This window comes from Oryzias latipes, chromosome 24, assembly GCF_053564925.1.
Source record: "Oryzias latipes strain Hd-rR chromosome 24, Olatipes_Hd-rR_3.1".
NCBI classification, from domain to species: domain Eukaryota; kingdom Metazoa; phylum Chordata; class Actinopteri; order Beloniformes; family Adrianichthyidae; genus Oryzias; species Oryzias latipes.
In genome coordinates, this window is record NC_136260.1 from 5,762,433 (window position 1) to 5,780,613 (window position 18,181).

Below are 18,181 nucleotides of genomic sequence, written 5' to 3' on the forward strand. Positions count from 1 at the left end.
TGCAGGTCCTTACCATTGGCTGTATAACCCTTGTCTTAGATGACCCCACCCTTACTTTGACGTGTTCTCCCTACCATGACAAAGGTGGATAAAGGTGGAAAGATTTCATGTAATCCATGGACACCAGTGAAGATCACAAATCATTGAAGAAAAAAGGTTCAGAGCACTGTCTAGTGGGTCTAGATGACCCAACTCCCAACGTTAAAGTGCCTAGGATAGCACAAGGGTTAAAGAGAATTGGACAGACCAGTGTGATCTCACCCATAGAAAATGCTTTACCTCTGGCTCCTGCGAAATGAAGCCAATTGAGTCGCCATTTTTTTCACGATATGGACGTCACCATTTGGAGCCAGTCGACAGTGATTGGTCTGAACCAACGTTTCTATGGCAACTGCTGTCACCAATGAAGTCCACACCCCTTCCACTGAAAGTGGATTAGGATAATCTGTCAATCAAATATTTAAGGTGGGGGGCCAGCAGACACCACATGTTTTTATTGAGGAATCTGATTGGTCAGTTCATGACTTGAATCATTTGCAATTAAAAAAGAAATGTCATGAAAAAAAGAGGATTATCAAGAACATGACAAGAAAAATCTATCAGATCAAGAATGTTTATTCTGACCAATAGAATGACTGAGTGATATCAATTTATTTATCTGTAGAAGTCTATGGGAGTTTGGCTTCTTGGAACCAGCGGCTACTTCCTGTTTAATATGCTAGGGGGGGAGGGGTCACTCAGTCCAGTTCTCCAATGCAGTCAATGGTCCTCACACACTCTCACACAGTTTCTAATCCACAACCATCACCACACTCAACAAACATAATACACACAAGAAGGGCTGCTGAAACAGACCAGCTGTGCAATAGGTTGACTCATTTTGTGCCACAAGATAAATATGTGTACAAAAAGATGATTAGAAAACATTTGTGCAAATAAGTGGCACTAGGATGACAGTATTTTTTTCTTCTTCTGTGTTTTATTGTGTTTTAGTAGTATCATGGTGATTTAGTCACAAAATGCACTAACGTTGGTGCCTAAAGGTCGTCCAGTTCAGTGTTCAGGATAAAGCTTGTAACTGGGTCTGATCTGTGGGATCCAGCAAAGTTCTTGACCTTTGACCCATTCAGTCAATACTTGAAAGTCCCTGCACGTGTGTGTTCATACAGAAGAACATCTTTGAAAGCAGGTTGGCTCCACACCTACATGCTTAAATCCTGATCCTTCCTCTACCAAAGTTCCAACAAAGTCCTCTTTATCAATAAACCCATAATAACCAACAATATCAATGTGTTTATGTGTTTTATACTGATCTGATACTAGAATATGTATAAAAGCCCATACCATAATACCTCCACCACACAATGACAGTGTTTTGATGACAGTGGAACTCTTCTACTTGGGAATTATAAACCTTTGACTTGTGCTGTAACTGACCCTTGAGGATTTTGATGGTTTGGCCTCCTTCCTCAAACTGAGGAAGACTCACTCTTCGTGGACTGCGGCTCAGATTTAGTGGCTGACCCTTTGTCCTCACCCCCTAAGCCCTGCAGCATCATAAAAATGTAGAAAGCAGGATTTCTCTCGGATGAAATTAGTGCAGAGGTTCATGTGTTTCCAGTTGTGTTCGTCTAAAGCCGTGCAGTTGCTGCATTCTTGCTGCTGATTGATGTCAGGGAACATTCTTTGTCCTCCGCTCAGAGAAAACGCTCCATGCTGCATTCATTAGTGGTTTTTCCTGTTTCCCAAAGTGTCGACTCATTTTTGAAAGTTAATTTTTAGTCAGCTAAACTTATCTAACGTTTCTACCTTCCATTAGGGCCCATAGAGCCCTGACTGTCCCATATACCCACTGGTGACAGTTCCACTGCCTTGCAATGCTGCTAAGCTAAGCGACCAGGAGTAGTGTGGGGCTTCAGTGTCTTGCTCAAAGACACTTTGATGCTTGGATGACCAGGGAGGAAACCAAACCTCCTTCTGTCAGGAGTCAGCTGCTTGTCCATTGCTCCACCTCTGCACTACGGCAATCCTCCCTTTAAGTCCAAATGTTTTTGGGTTAAATGTTCTAAAATGTTGGAGGACAAAAAACTTTCTGGACTCTTCTTCTTGTTACTGTGCTATTTTAAACGTAAGAATTTGTAACCAACACAAAAATGTTGAAAGGTTCTTTCATGTTTTTGAATGCACATTATGATGTTTATCCATCCATCCAACCATTTCCTGAACCGGGCTGCCAGAGGCTAACAGCAGGCCAGGACAGGTCACCAGTCTGTCGCAGGGCAAACAATCACTCCCACACACGCACCTGCAGTAACCAGTTCACCTATGAAGCGTTGCATGCATGAGAACATGCACACTCCACACAGGATTCAAAACAGGATTCCTGCTGTGAGGTGAGAGCGCTAAGCGCTGTACCCCCCGTGCACTCTGAAGTTTATCTAACTTTGCTGAATTATATGTACAGTTTCTTCATGGTTTTTATTATTTTAAGCCCAATAGCTGAGAAAAGTAACATAAATGTAAAAATTTCATTCTTTAAAATTCCCACACCTCTTACAGTTTTACATTGAATCTGAATGGAGAGAGGGTTTTAGATATGAGCTTGCTGCCACCCTGTGGTGCATGGGATCATTACAGCCTTAACCCTCGTGCTATCCTAGGCACTTTAACGTTGGGAGTTGGGTCGTCTAGACCAGTGTTTTTCAACCTTTTCTGAGCTACGGCACACTTTAACCTTAAAAAAAATCCCGCGGCACACCAGCATCCAAAAAAAAAAAAAAAAAGGAGAAACTCATGGTCTGTATTGATCTACAGTCCCTCCACAATCTCACATGCATTTTTGAGATAATTGTGTCAGAAAAAGCTGGAAACTGCAGCTGTTTGCTTTTCTAAAAAATGCAATAAAAGTTAAGTTAGAAGATTTAAAAACAGATTGATGTGTGTTCGTTGTTTCAAGACGTTTAACAACAGATCTCCTTGTGCGCTGTCAATCTCATGACCCAATGCATCATGGGAGATGTAGTGCATAAAACGGCTGGAGATCGGTTTTCGGAGCTTCAGTGTTTTGTTCACTTGTTCCACGGTCTGATACCGGATTCTGTGCAAAGCTACACCGCTAAAGACGAGCTTTAGCTGGTATTTTTGTTAGAACTGAGCGACTTTACGAGCTAAATCGGGACAAGGAAGTGAAGACTTTAACCACTTCTGATTGGTCAGACTGATGACATGTGATTAAGCTCCCCAAGAATGATTGGTGGAGACAGTTAAAGGGACGGGACTTTTCCAAAATACAGCCGAAGGTGCAGCTGAATCGCGGTACTGTACAGTCATTCTTATCAAAATGTCTTTAATAAAATAAAATAAACGCAAAGAAAATGTATTTTACATCTTTTATATTCCCAACTCCTCAGTGTTTTATCAGGGCCTGTTTGGATGAACAGAGAGCTGAAATCCTGGAGATGGGAAATGTTTTTAGATCAGTTAATGAGGACAATTTCCCACGGCACACTTGACCATCTCCCACGGCACACTAGTGTGCCGCGGCACACTGGTTGAAAAACACTGGTCTAGACCCACTAGACATCATTTGGGTTAAGAGTTTTATTTTTTTATTTTCTTCACATTAAATGTTTTGCACATTTCATTTTTTCTTTTCTTTGCACCTGATCCCCGGAGCTGTTGTAACGATTCATCTTCCCCACTGTGCAAAAAAATAAAGTATATCTTATTGTAAATTGTCTATTTGCAAATCAAGGTAAATGACATATCCTTAAAGAGCCTTTCTACCGTGATTTAAAGACCCACTTTTGAAAAAAGTGCGAAAAGTTGAAACTGCGATCGGCGGGCCACTAGATCTCTGCTCCGCTCCATTCTGATGCATCATAAAGAAGGTGTGCTAAGAAATGAAAATGAAAAAAACAAACGAAAAAACGGGATGACGTTTCGACCTTCTCTAGGTCTTCTTCAGGTCCAAAATAATAAAATAAAATTGAATCAGCACACTAAAAACTGATAGGTGAGAAGGCTCTTAGATGTTCACTCATTGAGTCTCTGTGGTGAAATGAACACTGCTACCCATTGACTTCCCCTATTTATAGTCTTTGCCTGGGATGTATTTTTTGACTTTCGTTTTTTTATTTTAGACAATAAATAAATAAAAGGCTTTAATTTAAAACGGTTTGTCTTTTATGAATTTGAAAAAAAATTACCCTAATTGAATACTTTTAACCCTTTTAACAAAATTCTATGAATTTTAACCTGCAATTTTGTTGTTTTATTGAAAATCAGTGTTTGTAAGCAATTAACTGTACATGTATGTTAAACATCTTATACCCTGATTGAATGCTTAACCCTTTTAAACCCACTACGAATTTTAATTGGGATTTTTGTAAGTAATACAATTTTTATAAATAATTGAATACATTTTACATGTATCTTAAATAACTAAAACTCTATTTGTATAGTTTTTAACCCTTTTAAGCTAATTTTATCGATTTTAATATGACAGTTTGTATGAATGGCAATTTTTATTGATAACAGAATGAATTTTACCTGTATTTTAAACAACTTAAACCCTAATTGAACACTTTTTAACCCTTTTAACCAAATTTGATATATTTTAATATGAAATTTTGTATGTAAGGCAACTTTTAATAATATTTTTTGTGTCATTTTGGTTATGTCCTGGTTAGAGTTGGGGTTAGGGTTAGGGTTAGGGTTAGGGTCAGGGGTTAGGGTTAGGGTTTGGGGTCAGGGTTAGGGTTAGGGTTTAAAATCTGGGGAAGGGCTACAGAAAATAATCTATATCAAACTCTAATTAGTGTCCCATTTCACATTAAGCCCAAAGGGTGCTAAAGTCTCTAATAAGCGTGTCCAGTATCTCTCAATGTTCCTCCTTTCTGAATTCGTCCAAAGACTACTCCTTTGCAGTCCTGCCATTCTCACCGATTCAAAACCGTGGTTTAAAAAATGTTGAACTAAAGGTGTTTCCACGTTCTTTCCATGACTGATAACATATCGATGTTGGTACATACGGGTGGACAATGAATTCTTTGTCTCTCCCACGTACGTTATGCCACACTTGGCACAAAATAACAGATATACACAGTTTGCAGATCTAGTGCTAAAAACCTGTGGAATCTGAAACATCATGCCATCTGAGCCGCGTCGGACAAATTTTAGTCTGATAAACTGTGATTCCAACAACTGAGACTTTGTTGTGGATTGTAAGCGCGGCAATTTGGCTCTCACCAACAGGTCCTTAAGATTTTTATGTCTCCTATATGCTAGAACAATGTTGGCATCCGAAAGAATTCCAGCCCTGCCTATTATTCTTTCAAAATTGGACTTGAACTGTCTGTTCAAATCCCTATTGATAGATGAATAGGATGTTATCAGAGGAATTAGGCCCTCCTTTAACTTCTCTCTTCTGACCATATAGGTTTTAAAACAAGTTCTAAGGAAGGACCTTGTATATCCTCTGCCCCGTAAGGCCTTAAAAAGGGTCCTGACTGCAGCAATGAAATCCTCTCTACGAGTACAAATCCTATGAAATCGCAGTATCTGAGACTTGACAATTCCCCTGAACATATGTGATGGGTGGAAGCTAGTCTTATACGACAGTGCATGTGTATCCACTGTTTTGAAAAACACTTTCACATCCAATTTGTGTGTTGTTAAAAGGTTTGGTCCTTTGAAAGTTGTTGTATCCAGGAATACTATGGAATCCTCCTGTATCTCAAATTTCCATTTAATGCAAGGATCATGTGAATTTAAAATATTCATAAACTCCTGAAATTCTCCTTTTGAACCTGTCCAAATCCCCCAGATGTCATCAAGATATCTGAGATACTTGAAAGGCTTCTTTGGACATTTTGAAAAGACCTATTGCTCCCAATTAGCCATGAAGATATTTGCATAGGCTGGTGCAAATTTTTTACCCATTGCGGTGCCAAGGATTTGGAGATAAAATTGTCCATCAAATACAAAGTCATTCCTCGTCAAATTTATTTTCAACAATTCCAATAGCTCTTCATCTGGTCTTGCCGGATCGGGAAATTTAAAAAATATTTTTTGACTGAATTGATCCCTCTCTGTATATCAATATTCGTATAGAGGCTTTCCACATCCATGGAAAACAGATATGAATTTGGGGGAATTGTCAGGCCCCTAAACTGTTCGGATGGATAGCTCTGGTATTGCTCAACATTTTTGTAAGGTTGTGAGGGGCCGCAAGCTAGCAAGGAAGCATGTAAACAAAAGGATGATGGGAAATGATCCAAAAGTCGCGCCTTATCTCAGAGGAAAATTTCTTATGAACTCCTCCTGCTCTAAAGAAACTGTGTCCTAGAAAACGACACGGGTTTGTTGATGTTGGCTAAAAACGGCATCATCATAATGATCACTGGAGAAACTTTGGAAATAGATCCAAAGTTGATCACAGTGGAACTTTATGGCCCAAAGCGCTGCACAGTCACATTTATCCATGCAAGGTTTGTAACCTGTCACCACCAGGAGCCATTTGGGGTTCAGTGTTTTGCCCAAGGACAGTTTGACTCTTGGGCAGGGAGCCAAACCTGCAACTCTCCAATCAGAGGTCAGCCGTTCCACCTCTGCCCCACAGCTGCCTTTACTGAAACCCTGATGTGTCTGCTCTCTTTGTGTTGTCCTCTTGTCATAAGGCTCCTGAAGAAAACACCCTGTTTGTTTTCTGTAAAGGTTTATGGTTTCAACAACAGGCCTCACTTATGCAACAAGCTCCTTATGTAAGTCTCTGTTGAGCAATGGCTTCATTTTCTCTTTGTTTGAAACATTTATTCCAAAAACAAACACAGAAACATCTGTTATCATGCAAAAAAGACAATTCAGTAAGTTGCATATTAACATTCATGGAAGAGAAAGCCAAAAGAACAGGAAAGGTGAGGAAAAATAGGAAGTTTATTTTGAAACTTTCCAGAGCAATCCAAATCCACCAAGCTGCCAAAAAATGTGGCTGAACCAATCAGTAAAATCTGGAGTTTCGTTTGTCTAACTGTGCAGATCAGAGCTCTGCAGAGGCGTGCACAGAGTGATGATGCATTCTGCATGTCCATGGGTGTTAAAGGATTTGTTGTCTGTGGCTAATTCAGACAGAGACTTTTGTTTTCTCATCCTTTTTTCCTTCATTCGCTGAATCACGTCCTTTGTCTTGCCTTAAAATAGCAAACTGCTGTTTAACCAAAACACGTCTAAATGTGTTTAAATCCAGCTGTCTTCATATCCAAACATCAGCAGAAGTCCTCTGGTCCACGACCCAGACTGTGTTTGTCAGCCAATGATGATGATGATGATGATGATGATGGTAACTGATGAGTCAGAGGATCTAATGTTTGTCTCACTGCTCAGCAGCTCTGGATGCTGCCGAGAAATGACAGAACTTCTGGAAAAGTCCTCATGAACATCAAGCCACAGGAGAAGGAGCCTGTCACCACAGGACGCACTTCAAAATAAAAGTCGTCTATTTATAAAATTGTGAAGTAGGCACTGTGTACTACATCATTCTTTAAAATATATGAAATATTATATGAGTTTATATATTCAGCTTATCTATCAAAAGCTGTACAAAATAATGGAACAATTTCATTAACATTTTTGCTATTCTTTGTTTGTTTGTCAACAAACTAAATTATTTGATCTTTTAAATGTTTTTCTAAAAATGGGCTAAATTTAGCTCAAACATCAGGAAGTGTTAGAAACGCTGACTCTGCCACTTGTACCACCTTTTCATAGCAACTCCGCAAAGTTCCACTTCATGGAGTTGGCAAGTCAAAAAATGTCAAATTATGAAAACTGCTGCTAAAGTGGACAGTGATGCCCAAGAAAAAGTACAGATAAATACTGATTTGGTTAAAAATTCCAGAATCTGGGTCTTCTTTTGTTGCCTGACTCACGCTAAAAGGTTCCTGCTGCTTTATTTTGAAGGCAGGCAGGAAGTGGTCTGTCTGCAGGCTGCCCCTTTGCAGCTGCAGTCGGTTGCATGTGTTAAAAGGCTGCAGCTGCAGCGGCTCTGGCGCAGATTCACACGGTCCCTGGAAACAAACAGAGGTGAGTCAGCCAGGCTTTTATTCTTTTAACCTCTGCAGCTTCATGCATCTGCAGGAACTATTGGATTCTGTGCAGACTGTTAATGTAGGATGTTTATTTTTCATTATTGAAGCTGAACTGTGACGCATTTGGATTGTTTTGTTGGTGATGAAACTGCATAAAACAGAAATCTTTGCAGAAATGCATCAAAGTCAGATGTTTTCTCCTTTGTCCTCTAGCAGATCTGCAATGTTCCTCTGCTAATGTAAACATTCTATTCATACTATATTTGCCTTTTTTTGCACCAATTTACAAATAGAACACTTCCTTGATTTTGCATTGCTGATGCAAACATTTTTAATTTTTTAGTGATTTCCTGCACACATCCGGATTTATTCCTGACCTTCATTTGCGGTCGAGCGCAGGGCAAACTCAGAAATCCCCAAACACTCAGAAATAAGGCAGCAATTTAGGTCACATGTCCCTCTGCTCAACCAGGTCATCCAGCTTAGATGAGCTTTTCTCTGCAAGTTTCATTATAAAGTACGTTGATATAGACAGTCAGAAAAAAAGATAACTTCAAGAAACTGAAGAATCAATAAATGTTTTAAGTGAATCTGTTCACTCACAGTAATGAATGTTTTTAACAGTTGTTACAGGTAATGGTAGTTTTGCACAAAGCAAGTATAAAATTTTAGGCAAAGCAACCCAACTTTTCAGTTTAAACTTGAACCCATTTGATTGAAGAGAGAAAACAAATTAGAAAAATGGGAGGATTTTCTGTGAAGTGTTGGTGTGTGACACCCAAGCATCTGTGATCCAGACGTCTCAGCTCACAGACACATGGCGCTTCCAAGCCGAACTTTCTGGAAGGAGGCGAGCAACATCTGGAGCCAAGTTGTGATTGCAGTTGTGTAATAGTGTTGCTGTGACTCAGCAGGAGATGCAGATTCAGCTTCATGAACAGCTCTGTTTGTCTGAATCCTTTCCATCCATGTCAAAAACAAAGAAATTGCTTTCTTATTTCATATTTTTAGAATAATAAGGTGGAAGGAAACAAACATTTTTAATATGGAAATGCGCACAATTTCAAAATAAAGGTTTTGGGCATAAATATTTAAAATGTGTTGTTAACTTTACTAAATTTAGACTAATTAGTTGCCATCCTGCCAAAAGCTTTTAACATTTTTTTAGAATGTTTTGTACACCTTTACAGTCATTTGTGTTGTACTTTAGTTTGAAACCTTGTCCGTTTTCTGTCAGGAACCCTTGGTTTAGTCTTGAGTTTGAGCCTGAAAACGACGTTCACTTCAACACCTGCTGTTTTTCCCTGATCCAGACCAAACACAGGAGACGCTTTTTGGTTTCATTCCAGCTTTATCCTTGACGGCCAGCAGGATTCTCACGGGAATCATGAGATCACCGTCTCAGAGCATGCAGAGGCAGGACTCTAGATTTGATGAACTCTGATATAAAAATGTGTCTCCGTTTAAGAAGAAACTGTGTTCAGGGGTTTAGTCAGCTTTAAATTTCTTAATTTATCACTGAAGTGATCAATTCTGACCAATAAATTTGGTATAAACCATTTAATTTAAGCCAAGTTATTGCAGTTTTTCGCTTAAAAAAAATAGATTTACTTTATGTCCTGCTTCCATTGAGCAGTGTTAGCCGTAGTTGTTGGCATGAATGCTGTAGTCAACTATACTTTGAGTTTGCTAACTGTTGCTAGCTGCAGTTAAAGGAAGTTCTTTTCTTTCCTTAGTTTGGATTTTAACTCATCTTGATAGTTTCTAGGCGATTTGAACTATTTTAGATTCTTAAAAAGGTTTGATGTAACCAGTCACTTAGGGCCTATTTGATGCTAAAGTCAGCTGTAGACTTAACTCTTTAACAGTTCGTCATTGCTGACAATTGAACCATCATTATATTAATTTATTTCTTTGGAAACATATGTTAGAAACCATAAAATGTGAGAAGTTTATTGAATTTTGGCAAATTTATTAGATTAAAAATAAAGGGAACTGGGGGGTCTGTACATGCCCAGGGCCCCAAAAGAGCTGGATAAGCCCCTGATTCTACAACAACACAAAACAATTAAACTTTTGTCTTTAAACAGTCATTTTTATACATCTTTAACTCTGTAAGATATAATTTAGAAATATTTTTGTTTATATCTGGGACAAAAGGTCAAGAAAAAACATGAAATCGCTGAAAATGTGAAAAACATGATGCAAATGTTGCATCTTTTTTTAATCCAGAAATAAAGTTGGTGTCCTTTCTGGCCAACATTTTAGAAAGAGGTTCTGTCATTTGGAAGGTGCATGAAGTTGTCATGGAGATGAAGTTTCAGTCCTTCGGCTGTGAGGACCCAGCAGCTTTGAAGACCATGAGATGTGAAAAGAGGCATAGCCTTCTCACTCAATCTGCAGAGGTCAAAGCATTCTGTGGGTGTATGTGGGGGGGACAAAAATGTGGCACAGTGAAACAAACTGGCAGCTCACCAAGCTCACATCAGACAGTGAGGGGGCGGGTGCCCGATTATGTAACTCCACTGAGAGACACGGCAGATCAAGGTCAGAGGAAGGGATGATCTGAGCTCATTTTGGGGACTAAATCATGTGGGATCCTGATTTTTAATGATGTGTTTCTCTGTGGGGAAAAAAGAAAAAGAACCTCTTTTGCAGTTTCCAAGACTTCAGTAATAGCAATGAGTTTATTTTTTTAATTCCAGGATATTTTCATCATTTCCTGCTGACCATCTTGGAGTCAGAGAGGATGTTAATGATGATGATGATGATGAGGAAGAAGGGATCCAAGGAGTCTTTGGCTATGTTGGCTCTTCTTCTGGCCTCGGCCAGCAGCATCCTGCCTCCATCAGAAAAAGATCTAAACGGTGAGTCTGGGAAACAAAAACAGAGTTTTTCTGCTTTATTTTTAAAAATGCCCTGCTGTTGTACTGATTCATGCAGTAAAAACAGAACACAAAAGTTATAATATTGAGTTAAAAAGTAATCTAGCAACTGTGTTTGAATTAATATGCAATGATAAATTGTGTTAGAGGAATTTTGTTACAAATACACGTTTTATATATACGTATATATGTATATATGGATTCTATTTATAAGAAAAACAATAAAAACATACAACTTTAATAAAATAAACTCATTCATTCTCCTCTAGAAAAAGGTTTGTAAGCATTTGGGAAATACTTTTGTTATATCGAATCCAAATCAAATCAACTTTATTTATAAGATGCTTTGACAGCCAAAACAGCTACAATAAAACACCAAGAACACTAATAGACAAAAATATAAGCATAAAAACAAGCAAAGCAATAAATAAACAAAGAAAGAATTAAAAATAGATAGTAAACAGAGCAGAGTCTCATGGAAGGTTAAAAGCTGGGTTTTAAGCTGAATTTTTTATAAATGGACATAGACGGATGTCAAAAGAAAATCTTCCAGAGCTGTGGGGCACAGATGGAACAGGTTCGATCCCCTCTACACTTCCTTTTAGACCTCTGGACCTCCAGGAGAAGCTGATCAGCCGACCTGAGGGGTATAGGGACAGAGAAGCTCAGAGAGCCAATGGGGGTAATCCAGGATAGGTTTAATGTGGACTGTGAGGACTGACAAACCCCAAATAAAAATGATTTACAATAATCCAACTGAGGTGTCATAGAAGCGTGGATCTGAAAGTCCTGCAAAGTTAAAAATGGTTTTACAGCAGATTTTTTAAAAAAAAGCTCAGTTTCACCACAGAAGTGACGTGACAGTCACAGTCCAGTATAAAACCCAAATTCCTGACAGAGTGTATAAAATGTGGAGCCCGGGGACCCATGTCCAGAGTAAAGGGGTCACAGTGGTTGCAAAGGACAGTTACCATTAATTCTGTTTCTCATTAAAACTCAAGAAGCTGCTCTCCAACCATGCTCTGATTTCATGTAGACATGACATTAACTATTTAAGGGAGGAAATGAAAATGAAAATTCACTACATGTTTCCTTATGATAGAACTCAGAGGAAGTAGATAAAGAGAAAACAGAAGTGGTCCTAAAATTGAGCCCTGTGGGACCCCAGAAGACAGTGGAGCTGTGTCACTGTCATGGTTCGGTCTGCCACGCATGACTTAAACAAGCTGAAAGCAGCGCCGACACCCCCAATCACATTTTGGAGCCTTGACAGCAGGATTTTGTGATCTACCGTGTCAAAAGCAGCGGATAAATCAAGTAAAATAAGGATAGCATGATCTCCCATGACCCATGTTGAAACAGGAAGTACTTGTCCTGACAACAAAAAAACTGAAATATGTATTTTTCTTTTAACCATTTCCAGTATTTTACAGTGTATGAAGGAATAGTAGATCATCAGCATATATCAAATGTTTCAAGAGCACCAACACCACATTTTGATCTAAACTTCTGAGTCTTTTCTTTGTCTTGTGTGTGATTTACAGAGATCTCCCAGCAGGGGGAACGGTATCTGGACACCCAGATTGAGAACGCCATTACAGGAGTGAAGAAGATGAAGGAGGTGATGCAGAAGTCCACTGAAGATCACAATAAGTTTTTGGATGCTCTGCAGAAGAAGAAGCAGCAGAAAGAGGTAAAGACCTCAGCACTTGTGTTAAACATCGGTGAATTTTTGTCTTTGTGAAGAGACTTTCTTTCAAAGTTATTGATTAATGGGAACGTCTGAAGACATGAAGGCTGTGATGCTTTGACGCAGGAGGCTATTCGGGAGGCTCAGGAGATGGAGGCTAAACTGGTTCACGAGGAAGAGGCGTGTAATGAGACCATGAAGGCTCTGTGGGAGGAGTGCAAGCCCTGTCTGAAGACCACTTGTGTCAAGTACTACTCCAGAACCTGCAGCAGCGGATCCGGGCTGGTGGGACGTCAGGTTAGAATGAAATGCCCTTCCCTCACTCACTTTAGGTGCTCCACAGGGTTCTAGACATGGATCTCTTAAGTTTTCTTTTCAGAAAGCTAAGTTCAGCAAGATCTTGTCGATATTTACTGAGATGGAACCTCCCTCTGTATGTCAATAAAACATAAACAGACCAATTACCTTCTAAAGATATAACTTTACCCTAAAAAACTAAAAGTTCTAGATGATCTCTGACCTACTAGTCACCAATTAACCAAAGCGTTCCATTTCTCGCCTCAGAAAACTCCTGACCTTTAGCCTTCTGAGTCCTCTTCTCAAAGGATCTGCCTGATTTTTGTGCAGAACCTCCTCTTTTAGGAAAAGAGTTTACTTAACTCCACACAAGATGAAGAAAAGACTCAGAATTATAGATGATAATGATGTTTGAATAATTTTCCTAATATGTGTCCGACATCATCTGAAAAAGGCCAAAAGAAGAAAAGAAGACAGATAAATGTAATCCCCATAACTGTCTACCTTTTCTCTGCATTTGTGATCTTTTTTTTTTGTAAATAAAGATGCCAAAAGAAGCTAGATTTATTTTCCAAGGAAAGTTAAAAAAAAAACACCTTAATGGAGTTCATTCATCTGCAGCTGGAGGACGTCCTGAACAGAACCTCGCCCTTCTCCATTTGGGTCAACGGCGAGCGGATCGACACTTTGGAGCAGGAGGGGCAGCAGCAGAACAAGGAGTTCAAGAACCTGGAGGAACGCTACACAGAGATGGCCGACGGGGTGGACAGCATATTCTCAGACAGCATGAAGGTACGACTGAACGCCGGTTTACCGCCTCTCTTTTAACAGCTAAACACACTTCCCTAATCAGACTGTGAGGTTTTAAACCGCAGTGCTTTGTTTTCTCTGTCATTTGTGTGTCTAAAATCAGTGCCTGTAGACTTAATCAACAGCCTTAAGAACCACCAATGGAAACTCTGGAGTTGGTTTGTTGAGACGCTGAACTTCCTCGTTTGTCCTCCAGGTGGCCGATCACATCCACCTGAACCCTCCCGTCTTCTTCTTTCCCCATTTCCTGTCTCCGTACGCTCGGCGCGCCAGGAGCATCCGCTCCCTGTTCCAAGATCCCTTCCACAACTTCCAGAGTCTGTTCTCCCCCATGATGGGGAGGAACTTCTTTGACTCCATGATGGACATGAGCAGCGACCCTGTCCCGAATGAGGGTGGGTGATGTGTTGTTTGCATATAATATTTGCCCTGGCTGAAATTTCTCTCCAAACTATGTGTTCCTGTGGACAGCAGATGGCGACGTGAACGAGGACGTGGTGGTCACCAAACCTTTTGGCAACGGCAGGATGACCTGCAGAGAGATTCGCCGCAACTCAGCCGGTTGCATCAAATTCCGCAACGAGTGCGAGAAGTGCAAAGAGATCCAGCATCTGGGTGAGAGGGCTGACCCCACACGGCGGCGGTGGTTCTAAAGCGCGGAAGTTCTCCAACGCTTTTCCTGTCCGCAGACTGTGACGGGAAGAAACCTCTGGAGGGCCCGCTGAAGGAAGAGCTGGAGGAGGCTCTGGCCACGGCCGAGCGCTTCACGCAGCAGTACACCAGCCTCCTGCAGAGGATGGAGGAGCAGCTGTTCAACACCTCCTCCATCCTGGACATGTTCAACAAGCAGTTCGGCTGGGTGTCAACTCTGGCCAACAGCACCAAAGACGGCCTTTTCCGAGTCAAGGCGGTGCGTAGTCTGGTGATTCCCATAGACGGAATTAACAAACCGGGAACGATTCTAGAGAATTCTTGTTTATATATCTGATTAAGCTCGTCAGTCAAACCTTTTGAAATCATGGAAGGATGTCTATGTTTAGCTGAACTTTGGTCATGTTTACCATAAATATATAGTACCTATAAAAAGCAGTTTTTATGACTTTTTTACTCCAAAATACTTTAAAATTGATGATTTTTCTTTACTTAAAAGGATTTTAAACCCATAAAACTGCTTAAAAGGATGCAGTGTGTCGACCAAATGGGTACATATTTAATTAACATAATTATATCTATAATTTACGGGTTGACAAAATTGGATTGGAGGCGAATTATCCTATGATGTGTGAATTTGAACCTGTCTTTGTCCTTGTTTATCCAGAACAGATATAAAAAAAAACTAACTACTGCACCTTAAGGATTGTTAGATTTCCAAAATTGACCTAAACTTGATGTCGTGGCCAGTGTTTAATGGTTCCTGCAGTGAACTCATCAGTGCCTCCTGGCTGTTCTGCAGGTGATAAGCAGAGACTCACCCACGGAGGAGAAGCCTGCAGAAACCAGTGTGGAGGTGCAGCTCTTCGACTCCCCGCCCATGACGTTCACAGTTCCGGGCGAGATCCCCTGGACCGACCCCAAGTTCTCTGAGGTGGTGGCTCAGGAGGCTCTGGACCGCTACAAAGAAATCAGCGTGTGAGTGCCGAAGCCTGCACTCAGAAATACAGGTTTCTCTCCTCTGGGTAACTCAGAATGGTTTGTTCCTCCTCAGGGTTGTCAAATAAACTGGGTTTAAACCAAAAACCCGAAGCTTCTCGCTGACCAGAGAATGTTTCGACCTCAAGCAGACAGCAAGCTCACCCGGAGACAAACCCTGACGCCTCCTGCTCCTCCTCAAGCCCTGCTTCTGCAAACACTCTGGAACCCTCTCATAGGTTTTATTCCTTTAGTCCTGCTGTGAGGCGCTGTGCTCTTTAGCTGCCAACGGGAAGGCCTCCTGAAACAGGGAAAACACTGCAGACGTTTTTAGTGCGCACCTTTTTTTGTATTTGTTTGCATAAAATGAATTTGTTGAAGACGAGATTCTAGGTTGTAAGATTTGAGATTGTTGAAAAAGAGAAGAAACTGGAATAGTGTGTTTGTGATAATAAATGTGTTGCTTTAAGGCACTCTATTAAAAATGTCTTTTTTCCTTTTAAATAGATATGTTATGAACAGTAAAAGTGGATTTCTTTCTTGATTTTATTTTCAATAAGTAAGTTTTTTTTGTTTGACAAAAACATTTCATGCAGAAAATGACGATTTAAGAGGAATTTAATGCTTTTTAAATTTGCTTTTATTTAGTCAACCAGATAATTCCTAAAATCCTGCTCCAAATTGGTATCAATTTTCTAATGTGAAGTATGAACAGGAAATGGAGCTGGCATCGGTTCCACAGTGTTGAAGTGGGCGGGGCCAAAATGGGAACACCTCTTTCAGTCTGAAGGGGTTAAAAAACTGGAGCGAGCAGTAAAAAGTAGAAGAAAAATGTTCAGAATGACCTGTTGGCAGCTTTTACTCTGAAAGTACAACATTCTTTTGTGGCCCTTTGGGGACAAAGTTCTAGTACATTTGGACTTTCATACAACTCCAATAATTGATTACGTATAACAAAAAATATATTTTCTAGCCTGACATTGGACTCCAGTGGGAAAAAAGGATGCAGGTAATTATTTCTTTTGCATCTTAGTCGTTTTACCCGAAGCAAATAAACGTTTATACACTTTGTTTGGAACGTCCTATTGCATTTGGTGCAAATGTCAGTTAATGCGACGGATCATATCTGTTTTGCCTTTGAAACATTGAAATATAACATAATAATGAAAGAATCAGTGTTATATAAAAATAAATCTAATGCAACAAATCAAAGTTATTCAAGCAATAATTAGGTCATCATAACCTTCATCTTTAGTTCCCTCTTCTTCTTTTTGAATCTGGCAACCAGCCTGTTTATAAAGTAGCATCAGCATTGGAAAACAAATAAAAAAATATTGGCTAAAATTGACAAAATATTACATTTATATATTTTTTAAAACAATGAACCCACCCCAGGGGAGTTATGCAGATCTGTAGCCCCTCATTTGAGGCCTGCAGCTCCACGGTAGCTTCTGATGAAACAGGAATATCAGCTTTTTACCTTACCTTTGGTTTTCTTCATCCATCCTACCAAAAGCCTCTCAGAACCAAAGCTGCAAATATCCCATAAGGTTCTTTTACATGATTTTATGGTTTGGGGGCTCCAAATTTACTTTATTATGATTTTATAGTACGAGGTCCTGTATGTGAGAACTGGACTGAGTGACTCCTCCCCCTGGTGTTCTGAGTACCCGCTGGTTCCAAGTGGCCAAAATCTTATAGACGTCTATGTAGAAATAAACAGCTGTAACTCATTCTATATATAAACCTTTTTGATAATCCTGTTTTCATCATATTTTTTTTCTTTTTTGCAAGTTATAAACTGACCAATCTGATACCTCAATAAAAGTATGTGGTCTCACGTCCAATGTTTAAAATGTTTGACAGATTCTCCCAGACTAGTTAGTAGGGATGTGGACAAATACAGAGTTTCAGTCAATTTTACCCACGATTTCTAGTTCCAACGTGGCGACGGAATGAACTTTATTTTGTTGGAGGTGGACATGAACCATTTCCTGTGAGTGACATCACACTCTCTCACTCCAGTTCTCTGATACAATCAATGATTACGGCGAATACAAACAAAAAACATTAAGTTCTAGCAAAATTAGGACAAAAACAAATTAGCAAACGCCTCGGGATTTCTTTTTAACTAACATCAGTGTTTTTGCAGAAAGACCATGAACATGAAGGTTTTGTTTTTTCTGGATTCACAAATATCTGCTAGACGGACAAGAGCGGATTATTCTGCTGCAGTTGGGATCATGCGGTCTTACCTTTTGATGTTGAAAGACTAACTTGTACTAAAAAAATGGGACTTCAGACTAGAGTTCATTTGTCAGATCCAGCCCCAGAGGAGGAGCAGAAAAAAAGTCAGACGTCAGTGTTGAACATTTCTGTTGGAAGTCGACCCCGCCCCCAAACAAAGATGAAACAGTATCACGTTCTGGCTTGAATTGAGAGGATTTCAAGTCCGACGTGGCCAAATTTGACTTTAATAAAAATGGGCGAGACACAAATGATTGACAGTGATGGAAGACGACGCTCTTCCGGGGCTGAGTAGACCGTCACGCTGGTTTCTCTGTGGCGGTCCAGAACCTCCTGGGCCACCACCAGATGTCGCCCGGAACTTAACGGTCAGTCAGTCAGAGATTTACTCAAAATATGCTTCATTAGAACATAAGATGGATCTGAAATAAAAATAAAGGTCCAAAAATAGTCAGCACAGCTTTGATATGCTAATAACACCGGAGATATTGCCAACACCTAAATAACACACGCTCTTTGACATGCTGTAAATTGTT

General features: G+C 39.9%; 1 protein-coding gene across 4 annotated transcripts in view; it reads left to right on the forward strand.

The window, feature by feature from the left end:
• The window catches only part of clu (clusterin), a 71,988-nt gene extending 56,105 nt beyond the window's left edge, over positions 1–15,883 (forward strand). Inside the window, exons 1-10 of one of the 4 annotated variants that reach the window (XM_011492032.4) lie at positions 7,947–8,082; positions 10,793–10,954; positions 12,517–12,665; positions 12,789–12,959; positions 13,581–13,751; positions 13,966–14,164; positions 14,241–14,384; positions 14,459–14,679; positions 15,223–15,398; positions 15,475–15,883. In XM_011492032.4, coding sequence (XP_011490334.1) covers positions 10,837–10,954; positions 12,517–12,665; positions 12,789–12,959; positions 13,581–13,751; positions 13,966–14,164; positions 14,241–14,384; positions 14,459–14,679; positions 15,223–15,398; positions 15,475–15,487 — 1,362 coding nt within the window. In that variant the 5' untranslated portion in view covers positions 7,947–8,082; positions 10,793–10,836 and the 3' untranslated portion in view covers positions 15,488–15,883. Of the gene's footprint in view, positions 1–7,946; positions 8,083–10,792; positions 10,955–12,516; positions 12,666–12,788; positions 12,960–13,580; positions 13,752–13,965; positions 14,165–14,240; positions 14,385–14,458; positions 14,680–15,222; positions 15,399–15,474 lie in introns of those variants that run through there. The other 3 variants (XM_011492033.3, XM_078942803.1, XM_078942804.1) reach the window with 3 other exon arrangements.
• The last annotated feature ends 2,298 nt before the right edge of the window (positions 15,884–18,181 follow it).